The sequence below is a fragment of the Trifolium pratense genome, linkage group LG5 (assembly GCF_020283565.1).
Source record: "Trifolium pratense cultivar HEN17-A07 linkage group LG5, ARS_RC_1.1, whole genome shotgun sequence".
NCBI lineage: Eukaryota > Viridiplantae > Streptophyta > Magnoliopsida > Fabales > Fabaceae > Trifolium > Trifolium pratense.
Window position 1 is genome coordinate 8,838,484 of NC_060063.1, and position 26,071 is coordinate 8,864,554.

Here is a 26,071-nt window from a genome sequence, read left to right on the forward strand (position 1 = left end):
GGGGGCCAAAATTGCATAAAACAAAATAGAAGATCAAAATTGTGTATAGTATTTTCTAATATAAATACAGTACAAATTAATTTGTTATCATTGAGAATCCTTATTTATTAAGTAATAATTTTTTGAAAGGTTATTAATTCAATATTTAATAAATAAAGAAAAACATTCTGGTCAAAAAAATAAATAAGGAAGAATGAATTATAAAAATATTATAAACATGAGTAATAAAAGGAAAGTTCATTTTTGTGTTGGTAAAATAAAAAATTTATACATATAATTATATTTCCATTTTTAAAAAAGTATTTTGTTGGTAAAAAATAATTATTTATGCTCCAAATTTAAGTAGATTTATCAAGTGATCGATTATGTTTAAGTTATTGATGAACGAATCGCTCAGTAGAATTCAAGTTTAATTTTTGAAAAGACCAATTTGTGATTACACTTAAATTATCTTTCAATTAAACTTCAGATTATCAGGGCTCCCGCATCCTAGGAAATATAGTAGCTAAGGGTTAACTCAATTTTGTTTAAGAAAATTCAATATATATTTCCGATAGTCATAATAATTTTGATTTGATATTTTGTTATACATATAGGAAGAATAAACTTATTTCTAGATCGAGTTACTCAAACATGAATTACTCAATTTTTTATTTTTTGTTAGAAAGATAAAATGGAAAACTAATAAAAATTCACACACACAAATGATCGGAAAATAACAAGATCCTAAAATATATGAAAAATAATAAATTCAACAAGCACCAATTGCTAAAATAACAAGATCATAATATTTAAGAAAAATGTGCTCAAAGTGTACAAATACGACTGAATCCATCCAAAATTTTCACCAAAAAAATTAATCATCATCTTCATAATCTAATGCATGCTGAATCTTTTCGATTGTTGTTGTGAATATTGAAGTTAACCTTTCAATGGTTACTCCTAATGATGCTTCAGCAGAAACTAAAACTTTGAAAGAAAATGTTAATAATGTATCATCAGCATCAAAATGTCCAACTTTTGAGATCATGAAACCCCAAGGAAGAATTTGCAAATCTGATGAGTTCTCCTCATTTAAGATCCTATGCATATGTCTTGTATTGATTGGAGCATACACAACATATGCTCCCACAGGATCAATACAAACTTCTTGAAAAATTTGCACATTTTTGTTGTTGTTTTTGTTATCGTCGTCCTTCTCATCATCATCATCATCACCATCGTCATCGTCATTGTCGTCGTCGTTATCATCATCATATATCTGGTTCACATCAAGGAATGTTTGGATTTCAACATGTTTGTTTGATGCAATAACAATAAAAGGCACATTCATTAATAAATTGACAAAATTATTAGGCCGGATGCCATGACAGGAGTTTGAACTCTGACTATCTCACTTATGTATGTGAGTTAATGATGGTTTTATCATTTCATCTACATACTAAAAAATGTCATTGTGTTGCATATAGTGCCATATTTTTCTAATGGCAAAGACATTATATATATAAAAGAAAAATAAAGGTAAAAAAAAGAGTATAGAGGGTATATAGGTATTCAAATCAAAGCCACCTATAAACCACACCCTAGAATTAAATGTCATGTATGTGCTACATTATTATTTTTTTGTTTACAAGCTACATTAGTAATTAACTAAGATTGTAAAAAAAAAAATAATTAATTAAGCATATTAATTGAAGAATATTTATTGTGTTGCATATAATGCCATGTATGTACTTTTGATGCACCAAAGCATCACAATATCAAGCAAACTCCATAAAAAGGAATTCTATTATGAGTTTATGTGAAATGAAACCATTGTTTCTATACTTCAAAATAACTACATGTGATTTATTCATGAATATACATGTAACATACATATCTATTTATATTGATATATAAACAAGTAAACCAAACAAGTACCTCAAGAATGGAAATGCGGTTGTAAGATTGAATTTCTCCTATTGAGATGTAGGCAACTTCATGCATTTCTCTTTCACCAACAAGACTATCCCACTGAAGAGAAATATTACAACACATTAGACACAAAAAAAAAATTATTGAAAATAAAAATTAATATATACATGGATTGTGTATGCCCATTAAATTCAAATAAAAATTGAAAACGTCAAATGCCAATGTATAAATTTTTATCAAACCAAACAAGTCATTGCGAACGAACCTCTTGTCGTCTTCTTTCATCACTAAGAAAGTGGAAAACAGTCTGCGGAGCAAAATGAAGCCTAACAGATCCAATTGCAGTGACAACGATGCCATTTGCATTGGAGCGACATTTCAAACGAAACTTGTTAGGGTTATAAATCTCTTGAGTTAAATGAATCTTATATTCATTTGTGTGATGTGTCAAAATATGGTTCATGTTTGCCCTATTCAAATCTTTGCAAAAGCTTCGAATCATTCGATTAGATAGGTCCATCACACTTTTTCTCCCTTCTTTTGACCTAATCTCTGAATAAAGAATGACATAAAATTAATTAACCGTACGTGTGTAATGTGGTAATTAAGATTAGTTTTCATTCAATGTCAGTATAAAATTAGTTTACACCGAAAATACACATCATTTAAATTATATACATACATAGGTTTTTGGAACAAAAATTGTGATGATGCTAACCTCTATCATTGTCATGTTTGGGTGTGTACTCAATTGAAGAACAATGATTTTTCTCGCACATTCTTTGAAGTGCATAAAGCCATATTTTTGCTCCAAATGGATTATACTCTTGAATGAGATCTTTGTAAAGCATGTGTTGTTGACTCATTTCATTCACCATCACATGCTCAACCCAAGTAACCTATAACAAATAATATTTTTCATTTTCAAAAAATAAACTTAAAAGGGTTGCCAATGACTGACTTAAATTCCAACACATACATACATATACCTTAGATTTTCCGTTAGGCATTTCACGAATCAAACACCCAGATGGAAGTTTGTAAGCCGGATTGCGAATATTAGCGCGGTCGAATAGGAAATCACCTGACACGTCAACTATCACCCAATCATTATTGCTAAACTGTCGACAATAACGGATGAAGTAGAACTCTCGAGATGGTACCAAAGGTGAAAGGATGTGCACTTCTCCAACCATCTAAAGAGATGCATGCAATTAGAATTTTAAGTTGTTACGTACCAATAATAAATAAATAATGTGTAAATAATTACAAATTTGATATAAAAAATAATTTAATTTGCATAATGTAATTAAACATACAGCTTGTAAGGCTCCATTTCGATTTTCTGGTGAACCGGCATTAAATACTTTCACTGTTTTAGCATTTGAAACAATTGTTGGAAATAATTTAGCCCATTCTTCCTGAAAATAACAATTAATATAATTTTTTTAGCATTAACATATAAAAGCATACTTAAGTCTAAAGAATATGTTTTTCACAAAATAAATATATTCAAAAAATGTTCAAGTGTTTAACAATAAGAAATGTTATATAATTACTAACCGAATCTAAAATCAATTCAACCAAATTTTTTCCGCTGCTCCGAACTATCAGCTCTTCTTTCGAAGACTCTTCACGTCTATTTGGAGATATCAATTTTGAAAACGTTGAATTCAAATTGACATACATTTGTCGATCAAGAGTAAATCCAACTACTTTGTTTAAATGGCGTGTCCATAATGATTCTTCAGTAGTAGACACGAGCCTCAATAGTTCGCGCATAGCACTTTTCGCAACACTTAAGAATGATGACGAATTTTCCTCGGATTCTTTGGTATCACAAATATCATAGTCTTCATTAATACAGGTTTCTTTACGTTTTCTTTTTTTTGTAGGTTTTGGTGTAGTCTTCTTAGGTTGTGGCTCAGGTGGACACATCTGAAAATGAGCCATTGAATAATCTTAGTTAACAAAACCAACAAATATGTAATTGACATCAAATGCTAATGATTAATATTCAAATTAATGTATAGGAGTAACTCAATGGTTGAGTTGGAATATCCGGAAAAAAATTTGAGAAGAAAGCCTTGAAACCTAATTCATCCTCCTCTTAGGTTGCATTCTAAGATTACATTTATTCTGCCTCTTTACACCTTACCTTAGATGTGGTAAAATATATGCATGGATTTAATTGGAAAACATGAATTAAAAAGGGCTATAAGTTGGAGAATTTAAAAGCATTTAGAAAACAAAGATTGAAATTACTCAGAAGGAAGAGATTAGTGTATCATATTGTCACCTAAAAAACTGAACTACACTGACAAAAGAAAAGAAGGGAAAAAGAAAAAAAAAACTCACCTTTGATTATGCTATAACCATGCCCTTACTGGCTAAGACTAAAGATGTATATATAACTGAAGTTTTTGTTTTTATATGAAAAGTATATCTTTAAAAAAATGGAAAACCAAAAGTGTATTTAAAAATATGTCTTAATTAAATTTCTTTTTATAAAATTTAAAATTACTACCTTTGATCTTTATTAAAATAAGAAAAAGTTTATTGAATAAATGTATCTAGCATATATTATAGGTCAAATACATTAGTTATTCAAAAAATTGTCATTCAAAAAAAAAAAGTTTTCATCGGATTTCTGTGACAGTGTAAGTCATATGCTACACTAATTAATCCAAACGGAAATCAATTTGACGTTTTCGTTGAAAAAATTAATGGCACTATAAATCGATGTTCATCGGATTTTTGTGACAGTGTAAATCATATGCTACACTAATTGTTTTAATGCGTTGCGTGATTTTTATAATATCCAGTTTAGTGCTTGGGTGATTTTGTTATCCACTGGATGAGTCAGTTTGAACTGATTTTGAAGGACAAATTTGATTGTATTATTCATCCTCTTAAGTTCACTCCTTCTATGAAATTTAATTTGGATAAATTTAATATTCCATCATATTTTCTTGATCATCTGCCAGAATCAACTTAAATTTTAACGTTTTCTCACAATAACTCCAATTTTGCATTAAACTTTAAAAAGAAATTGACTGACATGTTGTGAAAACCGGTTTTTTGATGAGTTTTTTTATTTATATTTTTATGGGTGAATTGGTTCGTTTTTTACTCTCCGTAGTCTCTCTACAAAATTATGTGTTTGTATTCTATTAATCATCTTTTTTATTTTCTTCATGATTTAGAATTCAACTTTATTATTCAAATGTCTATATAACTTTATTTATAGTTTTTCAAATGCTCTTTTTTTTTACATGGTTCAAATACTAATTTCAAATTATATTTTTATATTTGTAGGTCGTTATGTGTTAAAGGTTAATGTTGTTCCTTTCACAAATATCGACTAAGAAATATCTTCTAATTATATGATTTTACGATTCAATGTTTACAAACTAAATAGTGATCATACTTTCAATTTGTTGGTTATTTAATTTTGACACTTTAATGTGTATTAAATTTCTACTATAGTTCTACCTCACTGGAAAATTGTGAACAACACTACGTAAAATAATATATAGTGAGAGTCACTCTCAAATGAACATGTATAGGAACAAATATAATTAAAATAACATGGAGAGTCTTTATAACACTTTTTATTTTATTTTTTATTTTTTCTGACAATAGTGTTTGGAACACTTAGTTATTGCATTCTTTGGGTAACAACATTATTAATGTCTGTATGAGAAAAAATATTATAATAACACTATGCTATTTATATATTGAAAATAATATTATTGTTCACATTTAAGCGGGGAAATTTTTTGAATTTAAGTAATTGTGTTAAATGTTTGTTTGTAAATTCTATATTACTAATTTGAATTTTATATATACGACGTAATAAAAAATCTGTGCATCGCACAGGTCAAAGTTTAGTCTTTAAAAATAGAAAACCAAAAGTGTATTTAAAAATATATCTTAATTAAATTTCTTTTTATAAAATTTAAAATTACTACTTTTGATCTTTATTAAAATAAGAAAAAGTTTATTGAATAAATGTATCTAGCATATATTATAGGTCAAATACATTAGTTATTCAAAAAATTGTAATTCAAAAAAAAATAGTTGCTCAAAATAATTATTTATTTAATATTTATTAATCGAAAACCAACAGTTTTAGTCCAAAACCAACAAAATAACTCAAATTAATTAGTTTTTTAATATTTATTATTACTAATTCATATCCTCTCGGCTATTATAGATAAGATAAGATATATGAATAACTCAAGTGGTTGAGTTGGAACGAATATCTTGGAGAAAAATATATAGAATTTCGAACTCTTACAACTACAAGTAAAATAACGTACTAAGTTACTAACATATCATATCACATAAAATAAATATTCATGATTAGTATTACTTAGCTCCAATGTCTAAATAAAATTGAAAGTTAAATGAAGTTGCACATCATATATATATATATATATATATATATATATATAGGTACCGTTTGACTCAGATTTTCTTATGTGTAAAAGCTATTTTAATCATATAGTTAAAAATAATAGTTTTAAAACTAAAATTAAAGTTGTTTGATAAATCTTACTACTTTTTTTATTAAAAAAAAGTTAAGAGTTTTTTTTTTTTTTTTTTTTTTTATGATTATAACTAGTTTAAAGACTCATGCATTCGCACGAGTCCATTGACTTTTATTTGATATCTAAGTTTGTCATTATATTAAGGTAGAAAATTTATTTAGAATTGAATACTTAAAAAATTATCATATAATATTGTTAAAATATAAGTGGAATTATTGTGTTTTTTCTTGTAAATTTATTTATTCAATTTTTTATGTTTCAGTGATAAATAATGGTCCCGTGTATTTTTTTAATAACAAATTATAAATTTTATTAGGAATATTTAGGGTATGACGAGTGGTTCTGCAAGTGCACAGAATCGCTACCAAGTAATAAAGTGATAAGTCATCGTTCTCCACAGGGATTGTGCCAAATTCACTAGTTCGCTTAGGAATTTAGATAGTTGTCTTCACTTTGTTGTTCGAAAAGGGTATCTTTGCGGGTAATTAGTAAAATGCAGGAATTTAAATACTGAAATTAAATGACTGAAAGATAAAAGGTGTGTGTGACCACACGGGGTGGTTAAGTGTGGTCGGATCCCTCCCTTACTCTTGCTTGGTTGTTCAATTCTTTCCCTCTATTAGGATTTGACTGTTGAAAATAGGTTTGATGTCATATCTGTTCTTATTTCTATTACAAGCTGTACAAAGCCTAGTTAAAGGTTACCATTACTCTATTTAAGCATCATTACCCAAAGTTCCACTTTTTTGTTAAAAATGTTGGTATCATTACCCTGGTGACTCCGTGTGTCATAAGCTGTCACTTGTGCCTAAAACTAGTCACTTACCCAGAAGCAACTCTGTAAGGTAAAATTATTGTGCGTTCTAATCCTATACTAAGACCTCAGATACTGAATTTAATGGTCTCATGTTGGCCGTAACATACCATCCTTCGTTCGGGATTACTAGCTTCGTTTCCTATGCGATATCCACTAGGTCCTTAGATTTTATTATAATGTGATCAATATTAAAATAAATATAAAACCAGACGATAAAAGAGTTGTAATTGGAAACAATTGAATTTATACCAAAATTATATAAAATACAAACCAAGCATTCGTAAAGGAGTTCCTCGACTCCACCTAACCTAGGAAAAATAAATTACAAAGACAGAAAGAAAAGAACCTTATTAGCCTTGGAGTTCCTTGGCCTCCTTGCCTCCTCCTTAGAGTTCTCCTACTCTAGAGTGAATATTTAATGTCTCTGAATATTTTGGAATTTTTTTGGAATATATAATAGTGAAGGAAGGAGACTCTATTTGTAACGCCCTAACTTTTAGAATTAGCTTATTAATATTTTTTTATTATTAGAAGTTGCTTGTGTTGATTGTTGTGTGGTTATTTAATTATTTGATGTGTTAAATAATTGATCATGGGGAAAATAAATGAGCAGAATGATGTTGGTGAACTAAAATAAAATTAAAAGAATGAGTAGAATGATATTTGTGAACTAAAATAAAATTAAAAGAAAAAGAAGTAGAAAAATTAGATAATGAGGTGTTGAGACCAAAGAGGAGAGGGGGTGTGAATAAGATTGTAGTAAAAATAAAAATAAAAGAAAACCGTGATTTTAATTTTAATAAAGACTTAATTAGTCTTTTGGTCCCTTAAAGATATTTTAGGTTTCACAATGGTCCCTTAAAGAAAAAAAAGGTCAAGATTGGTCCCTTAAAGACACATTTGTTTCTCAATTGGTCCTTTCCGTCAATTTTTTTACAAAAAACGTTAGTTTTAGTAGACTGAATTGTGGATGTCATTAAGTGTAAGTGGTCCACCAAAAACCTTATTAATTTTTAAAATTTTAACCATTGGAATTTTTTGTTATATTTGGAGTTAAAATTTAACGGAAAGGACCAATATGACAAAAATATATGTCTTTAAGGGACCAATCCGGGCATTTTTTTTCTTTAAAGGACCAATCCGGACCTTTTTTTCTTTAAGGGATCATTGTAAAACCTAAAATGTCTTTAAGGGACCAATAGACTAATTAAGCCTTTAATAAATTTACTTTAATTGTATTAAAAAGTTTGTTTCTTGAAATTAAGTGGTTTAAAGTGGGTGAGGTTAAGAAGAGTCAGGATAGTGATACAAACAAGAAAACAAACACAAAAAAATAGTGCTAGTGGGTGAGAGAAAAGAGAGAGAGCTCATGGGAGAGTGAAGAGAAGCAAAGGAAGTAAAAACTTAACCTCAATTTAGGGAGTTCGTTGCAATCCAAGTAAGGGAGCTTTATACTCTTGAAATTCTGAATTCAATAAGCATACTTGCTCTATTTATTATTATGTGTGTGTTTAAGTTGTTCTTCTGCCCTATTCCATTATATGATGTTGTTGTTGTTGTTGTTGTTTTGACTTGAGAAAAATCATAACTATTGAATAAATCATGATATTCAGTTGTTGTTTAAGAAGAAGTTGTGTTTTTCTAATTGGTGATTGATGTTGCTTTGCATCTTGTTCCAATTCAAATGATGTTTCTGTTGTTGTTATTAAATTCGTGCTCTTTTGATTTAAATAAAAACTTGTGAATTTTGAGTGGTTAAATTTTGGTGTTGTTCTTGAGTTCTTAAGAGTTGAAATTTTCGGATTGGATGATTCTCAATTTTAAAACGTTTTCGAGCATTCTAATTTTTCTTAAACGTGTCTGCAAAGTTTTTTAACAATTCTGGGGTTCGTGAGATTTTAAAACCAATCAAAACCGAGAGCTTTGGGATGATTTTAATGGTGTTGTTATTGAATTTCAAAGAGAAATTTAGTCTCCTTTTTATATGTGATTCGATCGCCGATTTTAAAAATAACTCCAGGTATCTTTATATAATTCAACAACGATCAAAACGGTATAAGGTTCGTCGTCTATCGTTGAAAAATAATACAGAACGAATCAGGTCGAAAAACCGGGTCGTGCGACCCGTTTGCAGGAAAACGGGTGAGAGTGATGATGAACAGTGCCGCACGTCACGCCCAGTCGCGAGTCTGGCGCGTGGGGGCGCGTGCGAGGTCAAGGAGATAGTGTTTTTAAAATTTGTTTTTATAGAAACATATTAAATAATTTTCTTGAAATTTTGGTACCTCTTTGGGAATTTTTGGACACCTATAGCTATTTTTAGTTAATTATTTGAGGTAAAAATGCGATTAAAAATAATATAATTTTCTAAAAGTTTCCCAAAATTTTATGTAGAGTTTTTTTGAATATTTTGGAACCTTTTGGTGGACTTCACTCTCTCTGATTTATGTCCCTCCAAGGATTTAAATTTATTTCACAATTTTTATTAATTAAATTTAAAAGTTCATACTTTTCGTCGGAAAACTAAATGGAGTTTAAATTGGGTTAAATGTACTATTAAAGAGGAATAATATGTTGCAGTTTAGAGAGAAGTGAATGACTAATTGGATTATTAAATTTTAGTTGGCGTTGTAATTGAAGTTGTTAATAATTGTTGTATATCGATGTTGTTTTAAGTCGTTGTTCGTTTAAAGTAATTTTATTGTTTGAATGGTTGTTTTGCTGAATAATGATGTTGAATTATCTAGTTTAATGATGTTGGAGTTGTGCCGAAATTATGATGTTGTAATTGTTGTTGTTGTTGTAGTTGTTTATCGACGTTGTTTATTGATGTTGTTATAATGATGATGATGTTGTCTATTAAAGTTGTTAAATGATGTTGCCTATTGACGTTGCTTATTATAACATCACATGAATTCATTCATGTGTTCAATGACGTTGCTTATTGAAGTTATATATATGATGTTGAAAATGAAGTTGCTTAATGAAGTTGAGAATGACGTTGCTTATAATGATGTTGATCCTCCATGATGTAAAACCGGAAATGACGTTGTTATTGGTACCACATGCATTTAGCGAGTCTAGGCGCATTCCATGCATTTTAATTATATTTGTTCATTTAAATGTTGTTGTTTATTTCTCTTTATTTAATTGTTGATTGATGATTATGGTTGACTGATGAATGTGCATGGCCATCCACTTAGGTGGTCTTGTTGTTGTTTATGATGTTGCTAGTTATGATGTTGTTTTAATTCAGTTATTTTCTTGATGTATTGTCGCTCACCTTTACATTCCTCTTCTGGCTTGGACCTACGGTGTGCAACCGTAGATTTTCAGGTAGGTGATGAGTCATAGCTTATGTGTTCGGATAGTTGTTGCTTTGCTATTTAATTGGAGTCGCTCTGTTAGGATGTTGTTGGGGAAAACTTTTATTTAACTATGCTACTAATTCTTTATTAACAATTGTACTATGTCATTTTGATTCAATCATTTCAATTTGGACTTTGAAACTTATATTATTGGTTTAATTTTTATTCTCCGCTGCATAATTTCTAATAATTTGAGGACATAGTTACGTTGAGTATGTGTGACATCCTTATTAAATAAATGAAATTAACTTTTTCGAAAATAAAATAAAGGGGTAAATTAAGGGTGTTACACTATTTATAGTTTTTTCAGCTGGATTTGGGCTTTTTCTGCGCACCCATCGTGGCCACGATGGCGTATAATTTTGCCTCATCGTGGCCACGATGGATCCCATCATGGCGCGATGGAAGATTTCTTCAGGATTTTCTGCGTGTTTTTCAAGTCATCATCGTGCCACAATGACAAGATGGAAAAGATTTTATGCAGATTTTCTTCAATTGAACCTCCTTCTCATCGCGCCACGCTGAGATTCATCGTGGGTACGATGGTTCGCACTGTTTATTACGTTTTTGCCCTTGTTTGCTGCTTTTTCCACTTTTCTTGCTTCTGGGCCTTGTAACTTCACTTTTCCAGGTATTTGCTTGCTTTTGAGCTTCAATTGCTATTAAAACTACTCTAATTTACTACTAAAAAAACATATAATTGGCTGTCATCAGGGTAATTTAGTAAGTTTGATACTAATTAACCTTATTATTATTAGTGGTTAGTAGTAAACTTGATAGTAATATTGTTTATGTTTTTTTATTATAACGTATTGTTTTTTATTAATTATTTCTATATTCTTATTTTTATGCGATTTCTTCTTATTTTTTCTATAATTTTTTTTATTGACTAAACTTTTTATAATGTTTTTATTGTTTTTTTTCCTATTTTTATGCGTATAAATTGTTCTATTTTGTTTCTATCTATAATTTATTTTGTTCATATTTTAAGCATATCATCTTTTTTTTTTTGTATTTATCTTATATTTTTTTTTAGTAAAATTACAATGAAGGATATAAAACTTGCAACATGGTTAAAAACAATAAGGATAATTTAAGAACTTTGGTGGTAATCAATTTTAATATATTAATAATAGATAAGGTTAAAAGATATGTTTGATAATATATTATTTCTAGAGTTAAATGGACAAGTGAAATGGCGTTAGACAGAAGTTAGGGTATATATTATTTTTTAAACATTTCTTTTTTATTAATGAAGTCATTTAAAATTGCAATTTTGACTCATAAGTTTTACAAACTTGCAATTTCGCCTCCTAATTTTCAAAATAACACTTTTGAATCCTTATTTTTACCCCGATTTTACAAAAGCCCAATTTTAACCGAGTTAAGTACACGTGGCAAGCCAAAATTTACCACCACACTTACCATCTTAGCATTTTTTTTTCTTAGTCACGTGAGTGACATCAATCTTCATCATCAAAATTTAAGAAGAGTTCTCGGAGGAACATAAAATGCTGCTGGATAACGTTGTCTGTCTATTCCACTCTTCTTCACTCTCTTTCTGTCACTTAACAATGGCTTCTTCTTTTCCACTTCACCAATCAACACCACCATGCTTCTTCTCAAAAACCCCAACATTTTTTACTAATACTACTTTAATTCCTATACAGTTTAAAGGCTATTTGTGGCGACCCAGTTACTCTTTTGGCTCTTGTGTTGAGCACAAAGTACAGCCTGTTAAAGCAGTTTCTGTTGAAGCTGCTCAATTTCCCTTGCTTCAGCCTCCTAAGCCGGATGATTCAGCTCCTGAGGTAATAAAACCCATTTTGCAACTTATTTGTTTATTTATAGTTTGAAAGTAACAACTAGGACTGTTTGGATTGACTTATTTTAGTTTATGTAATGGCATAAGCACGTGTGATACTGTTTGGGAGAGGTTATGATATTTCCATAAGCTATTTTCAGCTTATTTTCCTAAGCTCAAGCTTATGAAAACTAGTTATAGCTAATGTTAATATAATTTGACTTTATTTTATTTTTTTGTTATGAAAATAGCTTATAGATAAGCACTTATATGATAAATGCTTAATTTATCTGTTTATCCAAACAAGGTCTAATACTTTTTTTTTTACAGTAAGGTCTAATACTTGTTAAATTGGCTTATATATGCAAAATATTGATTGAGTGGTGTGAGTGTTGTTTCCATGGTCTTAAACAAATGTTTTCGACCATGATTGTAACTGCAATGTCAGCGTTTTAGAAACCTCTTTTATTGCAATTGCGGCCATATTAAATCCATTTGTATGTTATGAAGCATGACACAAACATGGACACCAGACACGACATAAACCCTGACATGTAGACAGTTGTAATAATTTTAGAAAATGGAAATCATTGTATGTAACCACATATGTTAGTGTCGTGTCAGTGTCAAACATTGACAGTCCGTCTATCTAAAGTTTTGTTGGTACTATCATTGCAGTTTTCTACAATTTCAAGGATTAAAACCTTGGATGTTTCCATAATTTGTTGTGCTTTTATGTTTATAACAAGTAGAGTACACTTAATTTTGAAATTCAGTATCTTCTTTCCTAAAAGGCTAGCCTTTGGATGAATTCTTTAAAGGGTCTTCTATTTTGATGAGAATGAGATATTCAGTTGTGATTGTTTTTTTCCTGTTTTCTTTTTGTTTCTTCGTGTTAACTTTTTTTTTCTCCCTCTAGTTGGAGCCTGTGGATCCTGATTTCTACAGGATAGGATATGTCCGAAGCATGCGAGCTTATGGAGTTGATTTTAAGGAAGGACCAAATGGTTTTGGTGTGTATGCTTCTAAAGATGTCGAAGCTCTTCGTCGACCAAGGGTGAGTAGCCTCATTTAAGATTGCTATAACTTATGGCATATATGATAATAACTGCACATATAATCAACTCTTAATGTTCTTCATGATTTTATTCTTAGTAGTTATCCATAACTTTTTTCCATAATGATGTACTTGGGCAGGTTATAATGGAAATTCCTCTTGAGTTGATGCTTACCATAAGCAAGAAGCTCCCGTGGATGTTTTTCCCTGATATAATTCCCCTTGGTCATCCAATATTTGATATTATCAACTCAACAGATCCAGAGGTAATTGCAATTCTCCTCTGAGGTCATTAGTTCAAATTTCATTATATGATATAATTGATTATTTTGATCATAAATAAATAAATTTAAATGCAACCCTCTTATGTCACCCTTTATTTTAACCGTCGCATGTACTATATAGTGACAAAATTCAAAACCCTTGTTAATTTTTTGAGATATCTGCTTAATGTAATTGTGTAAATCTTTGTGGCAGACAGATTGGGATTTAAGATTAGCATGCCTTCTCTTGTTCTCGTTTGACTGCAAAGACAACTTTTGGCAGTATTACGGCGATTTCTTACCAAGTGAAGATGAATGTACTAGCTTACTTCTAGCTACAGAGGTTTGTAAAAAATTATTTTTTTATCATCAAAACATTGGTTGATATTTAGCTTATATTTGATGTATCGGTTTTATGAGAATATTATCACTGATTGATTCTTGATAACAAAGGGACATTGTGTATTTAGTAGATATTTTAACTTTCACCTTTTTGGTTTGTTTCATGATTTTTCTGTGAAAATATTTGAGTCTGCATTTTCTATTGTTGAAGTTTTAGAAACCGCTTTACGAGTTACGACATCTCATGTTGATTTGTATATCTAGGAGGAACTTTTGGAGCTGCAGGATCCCGATCTTGCTTCTAAAGTGAGATTTCAGCAACAGCGAGCCTTAGAATTCTGGAAGAAGAATTGGGTAAAGAGCGAATTCTCTTTGTTGAAACTGTTAGTCTTCCATTGTGCATATCACTTAGTTTTTGTTCTTAATAAATTGTGTGAATCTTTTTCAGCATAGTGATGTGCCCCTAAAAATAAAACGTCTTGCTCATGAACCACAAAGGTTTATTTGGGCAGTAGGAATTGCACAGTCACGATGTATCAATATGCAAATGAGAATGTGTGCGCTAACTCAAGAGGCAAATATGCTGATTCCTTATGCCGGTAAGCTTTGTTCACTTCAAATGGTCAAACTAACTATGCTCTCATTTTTGTACTCGTGCATTAGTCTTTTGATGATGTGAAGTTTTTCTTTCCTTTTTGATAAAACAACTGAGCTAACTGATTAAATTAGTCTTCTGTCGTTCTTTTCAGATATGTTGAACCATTCATTTGAGCCAAATTGTTTTTTCCATTGGCGTTTTAAGGACAGGATGCTTGAGGTTCTTATAAATGCAGGACAACGGATTAAAAAGGGAGATGAGGTAAATCATTTTATAGCTCTGTGTAATATGCTATTCTTGATTCCTCGCTTATATTAGACATTATTTAATACTTAGTGCAGATTTTGTATTATTCATATAAGTATATAATTGATTGATTGCCCCAAACTAAATAGATTATTCTGCGCAGAAAGAGGAAATATAGACAGATAGAGTGCATGTAAAATGAATGTGAAACTCTAGATGTCAAATAAATGTCAAGTTTTCATTGTAGGCTTAGGGCCCGTTTGGATTGGCTTATTTTTTAGCTTAGTTTATGAAAAAACAGCTTATAAAGATACAATTTTTGTTAGTAAAAACTTATGAATTATCATAAAAGTTTATTTATTTCCATAAGCTATTTTTATACGCTAAAAAATCAGCCAAATCCAAACGGGCCCTTAGTATAAAGGAACTAGGAACCGCTCAAACTCTCCCTTTCCTCATTTTCTAAAATCTTGAATACGGGATCTCCAATTTTCTAAAGCCTCTAAGTTGAATGTGGAAAAGTAAAAGTTGAAGTTGAGAAGGCAAATCCATGTTACCTTAGAATGCCAAACATCTTATTTCACAGAAGTTCAATTTTATGGTCCAGACATAATCAAAGTTATATAGGAGTGTTATTGATCATAAACTTGAAAAAGATTAATTGGCTAATTTGTGCATGCTTTTGGAGCATAAATGCAAGTTAGTGAAACTAATTTTTTTTCCTTGTATGCTTATTTTACCTTTTGCGCTATTTCATTGTGTGACATGGATATCCTGATCATGATGTCAAAAATTGTAACAGATGACAATTGATTACATGAGTGCACAGAAGAATGACATGTTAATGCTAAGATATGGATTTTCATCGCGAGTGGTAACTTTCTTTTTCTCCTAAATCTTGATAAAAGGAAGGTTCTGTATTCTTATATGTTCTTTGTGCTGAAAAATTGTGGGCTGACAGGACACGTTATCCAATTGGGGAAGTCAGAAATATTTAAAAGTTATAAGACACGGCACACCTATAATATTGCCTAAATATAGGTTTTCATTCACTAAATCACGAGAATTACAAAAGTTGAAATTAGTTTATATTTGTTAGCTTATGTTATTTTTTTATGCTCATTTTCACTATATATGTGCAGGTGCTTCTTTGAAATATTTTCATTATTGTTTAATGAATAGTTCATTTAAACTTATACATGTTTGCCATTTGATTCATTGAGTCACTTGAATTTGCAGAATCCTTGGGATGATTTGAAATTCTCAGGCAATGCACGAATCCATTTGGATTCCTTCTTGTCAGTTTTCAACATATCTGGCCTACCTGACGAGTATTATCGTAACGGTACGAATAATGTTACTTTCGATTCTGGAATCTACTTTGTCACACTTTTCTCTATTCGAATCGGAATTATTTAGGACATCAATATGAAATTCTTAGCAGAAGTTCTATCAAACGCTGGAGATACTTTTGTTGATGGAGCGGTCATAGCTGCAGCACGAACATTGCCAACTTGGTCAGACAGAGATATTCCTCCAATCCCAAGTCAAGAAAGGAAGGCTGTGAAGGCATTACAACAAGAGTGCAAAAAATTGCTCGCGGGATATGCTACCACCTCTAAGCAAGACCAGAAATTACTAGGTAAATTCAATGCTCGTATGTTAATGCTAGAAAGAAAGTAGAAACTGACATTGACACCGACTGTTATGAAGTTTTTATGACAATCAGTGACATGCCATGTTTTTACTTATAAAATTCTTTCAAGAAATTTCATTTTGTCTTCTCTAATACTACTCAGGTCTCATATATAAGCAAAGATTCCTTTTTCGGGTTCATGGAACTAGATACATCAGTCATTCAATGAACCTGGAAAAATAATCTCTGCTTATATATGAGACCGGACGGAGTATTTATTTTATCAGTGGAAATACAAACATGAAACGCCTGAAGTAAACATGCCCTTATATTTCACAATAGCACTTCGTGGTTAATTAGACTTTTGCTTTTATGATGAAAAGAAGCTTCTTTTATGATCTTTTTAATATTAAAAAAAGATAAAGCTAATGCTTAGCTTACGTTTAATGACCGCAGATGCATCGCCAGAAGCTAGAAGAACTCTTGAAGCTGCAATAAAGTATGTCAAATTCACATCATCTAGCAATTTCATAAGCTTTGTAATATTGAATTTCATTAGCATCTTAACCCTATAGTAATAATTTTTTTATCTATATGAATGTGATACAGGTACAGATTGCACCGAAAATTGTTGATAGAGAAAAGCATCCTAGCATTGGATATCTATCAAGAACAAATACTGTTTTGATTTCCAATGTACTAACTGTACAATAGCCATGAAAGTTTTGTAACATTCTTGTGTACTTTTAATCATGTATCACTAGTTTAGCCAATGGTTTCAGATTGTATTATGTTATATTCATTTTGTTGCATCATAAAAGAAATGTAGTAGTTATTTGATAATCATAGGCCGATCGTTCGATCATAGGACGTTATCGTTGATTTAAAAGTGCAACTGCAGAAAACAGCATAAAGCAAGCTGGAATTATGGAAACTGGAAAGTCCTAAACAACTAATGGAAGCTAAATGACCTGCTGAGATTTTGTTTCCTTAGTAAATGGAAATAGAGAAAAGTGAAATTTATACTCAACTTTGAATAGAAAAAGGTTGAAAATGTTTTTAATATGAAAAGTGAAAGAAAAGTTTTAATCTTGAGATTGTAAACAAATGATAGACCATGAAACAAAAAGAATGAAATGAAGTTATTCCAAAATAAATGTATCAAAGAATGTGTTAGTAATTAGTTTCATTATTTTTATATTTTTCATAATTTGTGAATCCATAAGAGTACTTGAGTAAATATATTTTTCTTTCATGTACCAAAAAAAAAAAAATATATATATAAGGATCACATATAATTTGTGTGAAATGGTCAAACAAGACGGTCAGTATATGCGATTTGAGAAAGTACTCCCTCCGATCTCACATATAAGGATCTCAGATACATGAGTTATTCAATAAACTTAGAGAAAAAAACTTTTGTTTATATATATGAGACCGGAGGGAGTATTAATGTAGTGTATGCTATTGAAGAATTGATTTGCATTACCTAGATTGAGGGTTGACTTATCCCATTTATTGATTGGCTGATGAAGCCACAAATTTTAGCTTCAAAATATCACAGCCATTCTATCTTGGAACATCAGAATATAATGAAGTAAGACCAAACTTCAGAATGAGAACAATCCAAAAGCAATCTTGAGAGAGTGGAGTCTCAGATCTGCTTCAAGTTAACCAAAACTACTCAAGATTAATACTATTTCAACATTCAGGTTCCTCCGTTTTATTTTATCTGTTTTTTTTTTTTTTTTTTTTGTCTCTTTGAATTCTTCATAAGAATCATTAATAATTTGTTTCATATATCTTATTGGATAACTTCACTCATTAAGTAGAACTGTCAAAGAAAAATTTCATTAAGTAGCTTTTCATAGGCCTGACTTTGTTTAATATAAGCAATGTTTATTGAAGATTAAGCACTTCTATGGATAAGAGTATAGGAAGATACTGAAAACTACCATTTTTTAATTTGAATTGATGAAATGGCATGCCAACAAGCTTATATAGGCATTCCCTTTGAATTAGTCAAAACTGATCTAAAACAGAAAAGCTACTAACTGCATCAAATACATGTAATAGACTTGGACTGGTATGGGGATCATACCATATGTACCCTATTAGACTTTAACCGTACAGGGAATCATGAGCTCAACTCGACCATGAGTTCCATTTTCATCCCAGCTCAACTCGGCCACAAGCTCCATCTTCATCCTAGCTCAACTCAACCATGAGCTCCACCTTCAACACAACAAGCTCATCATGGCTATTTAGGTCATGTTGAGCTCAATCCTTAGTTCAACTATGCGAGTCATTTGGACCTCATCTTGGCCTGCCACGCATCCAGTACAAAGGAACATAGTGACATGAGTTACGCGTGCCTCAGATCTGCACGGACGAATGACATAAACTACGCACGCCAGCTCCACGTGTCCTGTACGGACAAGCTGCATATGGAATCCGGGACATAGCTTATTGGACTTGACACCCAAATCTGAGGAAAGTCCATTAGGTCAAGGAATGATGGAGTATAAAAGGAGCACTTAGGAGGAAAAGAGGGGCAGATCCATTCTAGGGCAAACAGTGTATTTTAACAGACATTTTCTAGAGTGCTCTAGAACTCTCTAGGGAAGCTCACCTTTTTATCGGTGTATTGGCAAGAGACAGTTTCCTTTCTCCAAGCTTCATAGATGGTTCTCCTCCTTTTGTGTCGGTTCATTGGTTTCCACAAATTAGAGGAGAATTTGTGCGAACCAATTCACAAAAAGTACCGTGAACCAGCACACGCGTACCAATTCTCAGTTCACAGCATGTCAGGTGAATTATGAGATTGTTTAAAACATTGAATATAAGCTAAATTATAAAAAGTAAAACAGGACTATTCTTTACTAAATAAGTTAGTATCACACTATATATAATTGTAAAGACTAATTTATAAATAATAGATTCCAAAATCATGACTTGTATTTTGAATTTTAATGGTTCTGTATCTTGCTATGACTTTGAGGCAATTTAAGCTATGTTTCATCAAAAGAAAGTAGTGAAAAACTGATAAACTAACTGATAGAAAATTTATGAATTTCTTAGGAAATGGAGGCAAAACCAAACGGTTATATGAGTGGACTGAAGGATGAATTGGTTGAAATGCTTAAAGGAGTGACTCTTCCAGAATTGTCTGGAATCCATGAGCAGTACATCTACAAAGTACCACAAAGAATTCGCCAAGCTAATCCACAAGCTTATACACCTCAAATTATTTCCATTGGTCCTTTTCACAGTCCACATGGCTCAAGTAGTAGTGACAACATTTTGCACCAAATGGAAGAACTCAAACTCAAATATCTCAAGGGATTTCTAAATAGAACAAAGCTATGTTTGGATGATATTGTTTTAAAACTTGAAGAGTGGGAAAATAGAATTAGAAGTTCTTATGCAGGGCTTATTAGCTTTAACAGCAATGATTTCTTAAAAATCATTATAATTGATGCATGCTTCATAATTGAACATTTTCTTAGGTTTTTTAGATACAAAAATTGGATGAAAAATGACCCTATATTATTAAAACCTTGGTTACTTGGTGACATTAAACGCGACGTAGTACTCCTTGAAAATCAGCTACCCTTTTTTGTTCTTGAAGATATATACAAATTAGCTGGTATAAATCTTGAATTTCCCTCATTTATTACAATTACTATATATTATTTTCAAGAATTCAACATACAGAACATAAGTCCAAATTCAGAAAGAGTATTGTGTCCAAAACACTTCACAGATCTTCTAAGAACATTTTTGCTACCATCATCAATTGATTTTGCACAAGAAGAAATGGGAGATGCAATTGAACATGTATACAGTGTGAGTCAATTATCAGAAGCAGGATTAGTATTTGATGTAAGTGAAAGTAAATGCTTACTTGATTTGAATTTTGATGATAACGGTGTGTTGAAAATGCCATGTTTTCATGTCCATGATACAACAGAGATATTCATGAGGAATATATTGGCATTTGAAGAATGTCACATATCAGATATATCAGATCAAGATTCAGCTTACATTTCTCAGTACTTCAGTATCTTAAATTTTCTTATTAATACAGAAAAGGATGTGAGCATCTTAGTTGATAAGAAAATTATTGTGAATTGGATGGGGGATACTAATGCAGTGGCTACAATGGTTAACAATCTTTGCAAGAATCTAGCAATGCCTATACTCAATCCAAAATATCTATCTATATGTTATAGGTTAAATGGTTTCTATGAAAACCCTAGCAATAAATATAAGGCTATCTTTGTACATGAATACTTCAACACTCCTTGGAAAATAGCATCTACTATTACTGCTGTATTGCTGCTTTTGTTTACTCTGATCCAAGCTGTATGTTCAATCTGTTCATTTCTCTAATGATACAATTAATACTATGTAATATATACTAATCTACAATCTTTGTAATTTAAATTTCATTAGCATCTTAAAATGTCTAATGAGTTTTCTTATTCTGTGAATGTATATACAGATATAGATTGCACAGAAAATTGTTAATGGAAAAAGTATCTTTGCATTGGAGATCTATCTATCAAGAGCAATTACTGTTCTGATTTCCAATCTACTAACTGTACAAATTGCCTCAAAAATTTTGTAACATTGTTATGTACCTGTATCACACTAGTTTAGCCAATGATTTCAGACTTTATTCTGTTATATTCACTTTGTTGTATCGGAAAAGAACTGTAAAACCGTAGTTATATGATAATAATAACTATAAACATATCAAAGGACCTCATTACCTTTATATAACAATCTTGGTTTTCTAAAGAACATAGACAAAACACATAGGGGCTAACATTATGTTTTTTGTCTCGTGTTTTTATCTTTTTTTTTTTTTACTTATGTGGCTAATTTTAATTGCATCCATTCAGATTCAACAGCTTAGTCGTAACCGTCTTTGAGCTTACTCGTTCTCGAGATTCTACAGCATCTTTTCCTTTTATTGCTTATATTGAGCTACCTCAGTGTTTAACCATCTACATCCATTTATTGATGATAACTCAAACACTTAATCTCTTTACCAATTCAACTACCAAAGCTTCCGACCATACTTCTCGTTTCTACTCAGGACGTCAAGAGACTGTCATATGTTTGTTGATTCTTGATTCTCCGTTTCATCTTCCTAACGTATCAAGCAAAGTAGCACCTACTTGCAATCCTTTTGTTTCCAAACTTTTCTTTAGATTCTTCCTAACCATCACGGTCTCTAAAGAAAACTTAACTAGCTTCTTGGAGATCCTTCCCAGGGTTACTCTCTTAAACTTTTTATAGATGCATAAAACACAACCCAGACGTTAACATCTTCGCACATCTTACGTCGAACTTTAATAATCTTGTCTGTTGATCATTCTACCTCCCTGAACTCTGCGATCCATTGACAATCATCTCCATTGTAACCCCCTGTCTCAACAAACTCGTAGTTACGATCTTTGGATTTTCTCACAATAATTACTCCTTTGACAATCATTGATTTCCTGCTTAGGGTCCAAAAACCGGCCTGAGCTTATTATTATATTCTGAACTATGAGACTTGTTGCCGTTGGATTTGGAACTAAAGGTGTTGCAGCTTGCACCCAATAACAGAGGTTAGAAGTTCAAAAAGTCTTATTCAAAATAGCAAAGCAAAAGGAGCAAGCAAAATGGTTATAGATCATTTCAGATATAAATAGTAGTAATAAAGCTTGGAGAATTGGGCTTTGGGAGTAAAGAACCAAGAGAAGCAACAGTTTAACAAGGATTCAACAGATAAAAGAAACTTTCCCCACTACAACATGACTTCAGGTGTCGTAAAAAACAAAAATTTGTGTTGTCTGAAAGTGTACTTCAGGAAAAATTATGTCGTCTGAAAGTAGGCTTCTATAACATGTGGTTTTCTAGAAAACGTGGGTGGAAAGTAGTCCGTTAGCGGATACAAATGAGCTTCAATACAGATTGTTAGTTATACAAATTGTGTAACTATAAAGTTGCAACAGTACATTTCTCATCCATCAAGGAGAAGGAAAATGGGGTTATGTGAATTGATTAGAAAGAATAAACTTTTTTTACTATTCACTTTTCACCAATAATCCCCACAAGAGCAAGTTCCATTTTTGAAATGATGGAACCTTCTAACATCTCTAAGAATGATTTCCCTGTCAACAATCTTTGATATGAATTTTGTGGCAGCATGGCAGTCATTGCAAACTCTAAGGTTTTTAGCAACTCTAATGGTAGTTCCAGGGGAAGTATTTAAAAGGCCGAAAGCTATTGCCAATCTCTCACTATGCCCACAAAGCATAGTTTCTTTCTCTTCCTCATCAACATTGTGAAGTACACAAGAAGTATCAGGTACATATCCCTCCTTTTTCATTCTTTGTGACAGAGTTTCAAGATATTCATGAAGCTCTTTACTTTGTGGATGTGAAACATCCCCTGCTATAAACTTATGAACCTCATCACCATGCTCAATCCAACTGCATCCAGGTTCTTTTCTTATTCCCATTTCTTTCATTTTCTTCCTAACATCCATTGCCTGGTCCCAGAGTCCAGCTGAAGAGTAAATGTTGGACAATAGAACATAATGGCTAGCCACATTTGGCTCCAAGACAAATAGGTTCTTTGCTGCAATTTCACCAATTTCGATATTCTGGTGGATCTTGCAGGCACCTAGCAAGCTGCTCCATGCATCTACTTTGTTCATAAAGGATGGTATTGTCTTGATCAGCTTATACGCCTCTTCGATCCGGCCTGACCGGCCGAGCAAGTCCACAAGACAAGCATAATGGTCAGATGTTGGTTCAATCCCATGTTTAGCTTTCATTGTATGGAATAAATTAAGTCCTTCATCCACCATTCCAGAGTGACTAAGAGAAGCGAAAATAGCAATATAGGTCACTTCATTAGGCCTTATTTCCCTATTGTTGTCTCCTTCTGTTTCCATTCTTCTAAAAAGCTCCAAAGCTTCTTCCCCTTTCCCATGCATCCCGTAAGCCATGATAAGAACATTCCAAGTAATAACATTTCTGATAGACATTTGCTCAAATACTATCCTAGATAAGTTCAAGCAACCACATTTTGCATACATGTCAACTAATGCACTTCCAACAGCCACATCCGTTGCCAGCATTTGCTTAACAGCATAAGCATGAATCTCTTTCCCTTTCCCAAGTGCAGCCAAGGCAGCACAGCCAGGAAGCACAGTCATTAAAGTCACCGAATTCGGCTTAAGTGGAACGCTTTCATTATCCTCACAATCATCAAATGTGTTAATCCTATCTTCTTCTGGACTTCTCTGCATGTCATGCAGAAGATTAAGTGCATCATCGTGGCGCCCACAAACAACATAACCAGTAATCATTGTGTTCCAAGATACTATATCTCTTCTATTCATGCTTCCAAATATACTCCTTGAAATCTCTACTCTACCCATTCTAGAATACATGTCCATTAGTGCATTTTGCACATACTTATCCTTCTCAAAACCCCATTTCACTACACAACCATGAATCCCTTCTTTGTCCAAGAACGCTTCGCACCGCACACAAGCAGGCAAAACACCCGCAAAAGTCACGGAATTCGGACTCAAACCCAACTCAAAAGCCATCTCAACAAAAAGTTCTATAGCCTCATAATCAAACTCATTTCGCACATAACCAGCAATCATGGCATTCCAAACCGCAACCGCCCTCCTAACGTTCCCTTCAAAAACCAACCTACCTTTTTCAGGTTGCTTGCAATTACAATACATGTCAACCAAAGCACTACCAACAAAAGAATTCTCAATCAAATCACTGTTCTTCAATACAAAAGAATGTATCTCTTTTCCCCAATTCAACATTTCTAAATGAGAACATGCAGGCAAAGCACTTGCCAAGGTAACCCCATCAGGCCTAACACCACTTTGAAGCATAGCATGTAAATACAACAATGCTTCCTCAAATCTATCATTTTGAGAAAGAGAACTAATAATAGTGTTCCAGGATACCAAATCTTTGTCATCAAACACATCAAACAAAGCCTTAGCTTCATAAATTCTACCTAATTTAGCATACATTGTTACCAAAGCATTGTTAGTGTAAGTTCTCCAATCACCATTCCTCAACATAAAAGCATGAACTTGCTTCCCAAGTAACAATCCATTACGCAGATTGGAACAAGCGTGAGCTACACTGACCAATGTGAACGAAGTGGGTCTCACATTCTCCAACAACATTGACCGGAAAAGGTGAACCGAAAGCTCCCATTCCTCAAACCGACACGCGGCGTTGATCATGGAGTTCCAAGAAACATCGTCTCGGTTGGAAATTTCATCGAACACGTGGCGTGCGGAGTCAATGTCACCACATTTGCCATACATATTGACAAGGGAGTTGGGGACGGCGGTAGGGAGAGCTTGGCCGAATTTAAAGACATGGGCATGGAGCTGTTTGCCGAGGTTCAGGTCTTGGATGCCGGCTGTAGCTTTTAGTACGGCGGGGAAAGCGAAGTTGTCTGGAGGAACGCCGGCGGTGACCATGTTGATGTATGTGGAGATGGCTTGGTGAAAGGAGGAGGGGGATTGGGCTTGAGAGCGAAGGTGGTCGATCCATACGGAAGGAGAACGGGGTTCTGTAGCGACGGTGGTGATAGTGGTGGTAGTGGCGGCAGAGGGAGGTGGATGGTGTTTGTTGGGAGTGATGTGATGAGTTTGGAGGGAATAAGGATAAGGTAGAACTAACAGTTGACTGAAAGAGGACATGTCAACGACCATTCAAACCAACATTCTTAATTTGGTAACATAACATATTTATCTTCTCTAAATTACATTTATCACCCTATATTTTCATGAAAATGTTTTTAGATTTGATTTCTAGTGTGAGCGTGGAAAAGTGAAGAGTTTCGAGTTCAAACTTCATCTCATCTTATAGCGTCTTTGGTAGGAGCAAGACTTTGATGGCTATGTGACCATAAACAACAATTTTAGACAGATTCACATAAACTAAAATATAGAATTTGTTATGAATATTATTAGTGGATGTCCTGGCCCATGTAATTGGCCCATTATGTTTACCTATATATAGATACTATGTATCACTATATCGTAACCCTAATCCTAGTGGTGAATAACATACACTATTCTTTCTCTCTTCTTCATCTATATTATTGTTCTTATTTACATTAGTTTATAACACGTTATCAGCACGATCTAACCAACTGAGGTACGCAATTCTTATTCTATTTGAATGAAATCACAAGTAGTTTTTATTTTTGATTATTATATGATTATGAATCGTTTGAACCTTGTATACTTATAAAGATCAAATAATAATAATTAAAATTAAATAAATAAATAAGCATCATTTCTTTATGTATTTAATTGATTCAATGTTGTTTACGCTTCGTGATATCCGACATTTGTATGGTGAAGCATAACACTCTGATCATTAATATTACATAAAATGTTGATCAATTAT

The 26,071-nt window shown here is 32.1% G+C and overlaps 4 protein-coding genes across 4 annotated transcripts; 2 read left to right on the forward strand and 2 right to left on the reverse strand.

The window, feature by feature from the left end:
• Nucleotides 1–856: 856 nt before the first annotated feature.
• Nucleotides 857–3,867, reverse strand: LOC123885993 (homeobox-leucine zipper protein HDG8-like). The gene is made up of 7 exons (XM_045935333.1): nucleotides 3,478–3,867; nucleotides 3,234–3,335; nucleotides 2,904–3,110; nucleotides 2,633–2,813; nucleotides 2,180–2,466; nucleotides 1,921–2,013; nucleotides 857–1,261 (listed from the first exon to the last, which is right to left on the reverse strand). The coding sequence occupies exons 1-7, from the start codon at nucleotides 3,865–3,867 to the stop codon at nucleotides 857–859; spliced, it is 1,665 nt and encodes a 554-aa protein (XP_045791289.1).
• Nucleotides 3,868–12,127: 8,260 nt separating this feature from the next.
• LOC123887006 (protein PLASTID TRANSCRIPTIONALLY ACTIVE 14) lies at nucleotides 12,128–17,444 on the forward strand. The gene is made up of 12 exons (XM_045936272.1): nucleotides 12,128–12,466; nucleotides 13,379–13,516; nucleotides 13,657–13,782; nucleotides 13,994–14,122; nucleotides 14,386–14,475; nucleotides 14,570–14,720; nucleotides 14,871–14,980; nucleotides 15,768–15,839; nucleotides 16,205–16,310; nucleotides 16,410–16,607; nucleotides 17,058–17,100; nucleotides 17,211–17,444. The coding sequence occupies exons 1-12, from the start codon at nucleotides 12,167–12,169 to the stop codon at nucleotides 17,287–17,289; spliced, it is 1,542 nt and encodes a 513-aa protein (XP_045792228.1). The 5' UTR covers nucleotides 12,128–12,166; the 3' UTR covers nucleotides 17,290–17,444.
• Nucleotides 17,445–18,060: 616 nt separating this feature from the next.
• On the forward strand, nucleotides 18,061–21,028 carry LOC123884403 (UPF0481 protein At3g47200-like). The gene is made up of 2 exons (XM_045933489.1): nucleotides 18,061–18,313; nucleotides 19,683–21,028. Exon 2 carries the CDS (start codon nucleotides 19,686–19,688, stop codon nucleotides 20,994–20,996), a length of 1,311 nt encoding a protein of 436 aa, XP_045789445.1. The 5' UTR covers nucleotides 18,061–18,313; nucleotides 19,683–19,685; the 3' UTR covers nucleotides 20,997–21,028.
• A 436-nt stretch (nucleotides 21,029–21,464) lies between these two features.
• On the reverse strand, nucleotides 21,465–25,391 carry LOC123884402 (pentatricopeptide repeat-containing protein At3g57430, chloroplastic). The gene has a single exon (XM_045933487.1). The coding sequence runs from the start codon at nucleotides 25,366–25,368 to the stop codon at nucleotides 22,696–22,698; it is 2,673 nt and encodes an 890-aa protein (XP_045789443.1). The 5' UTR covers nucleotides 25,369–25,391; the 3' UTR covers nucleotides 21,465–22,695.
• Between the last annotated feature and the right edge of the window lie 680 nt (nucleotides 25,392–26,071).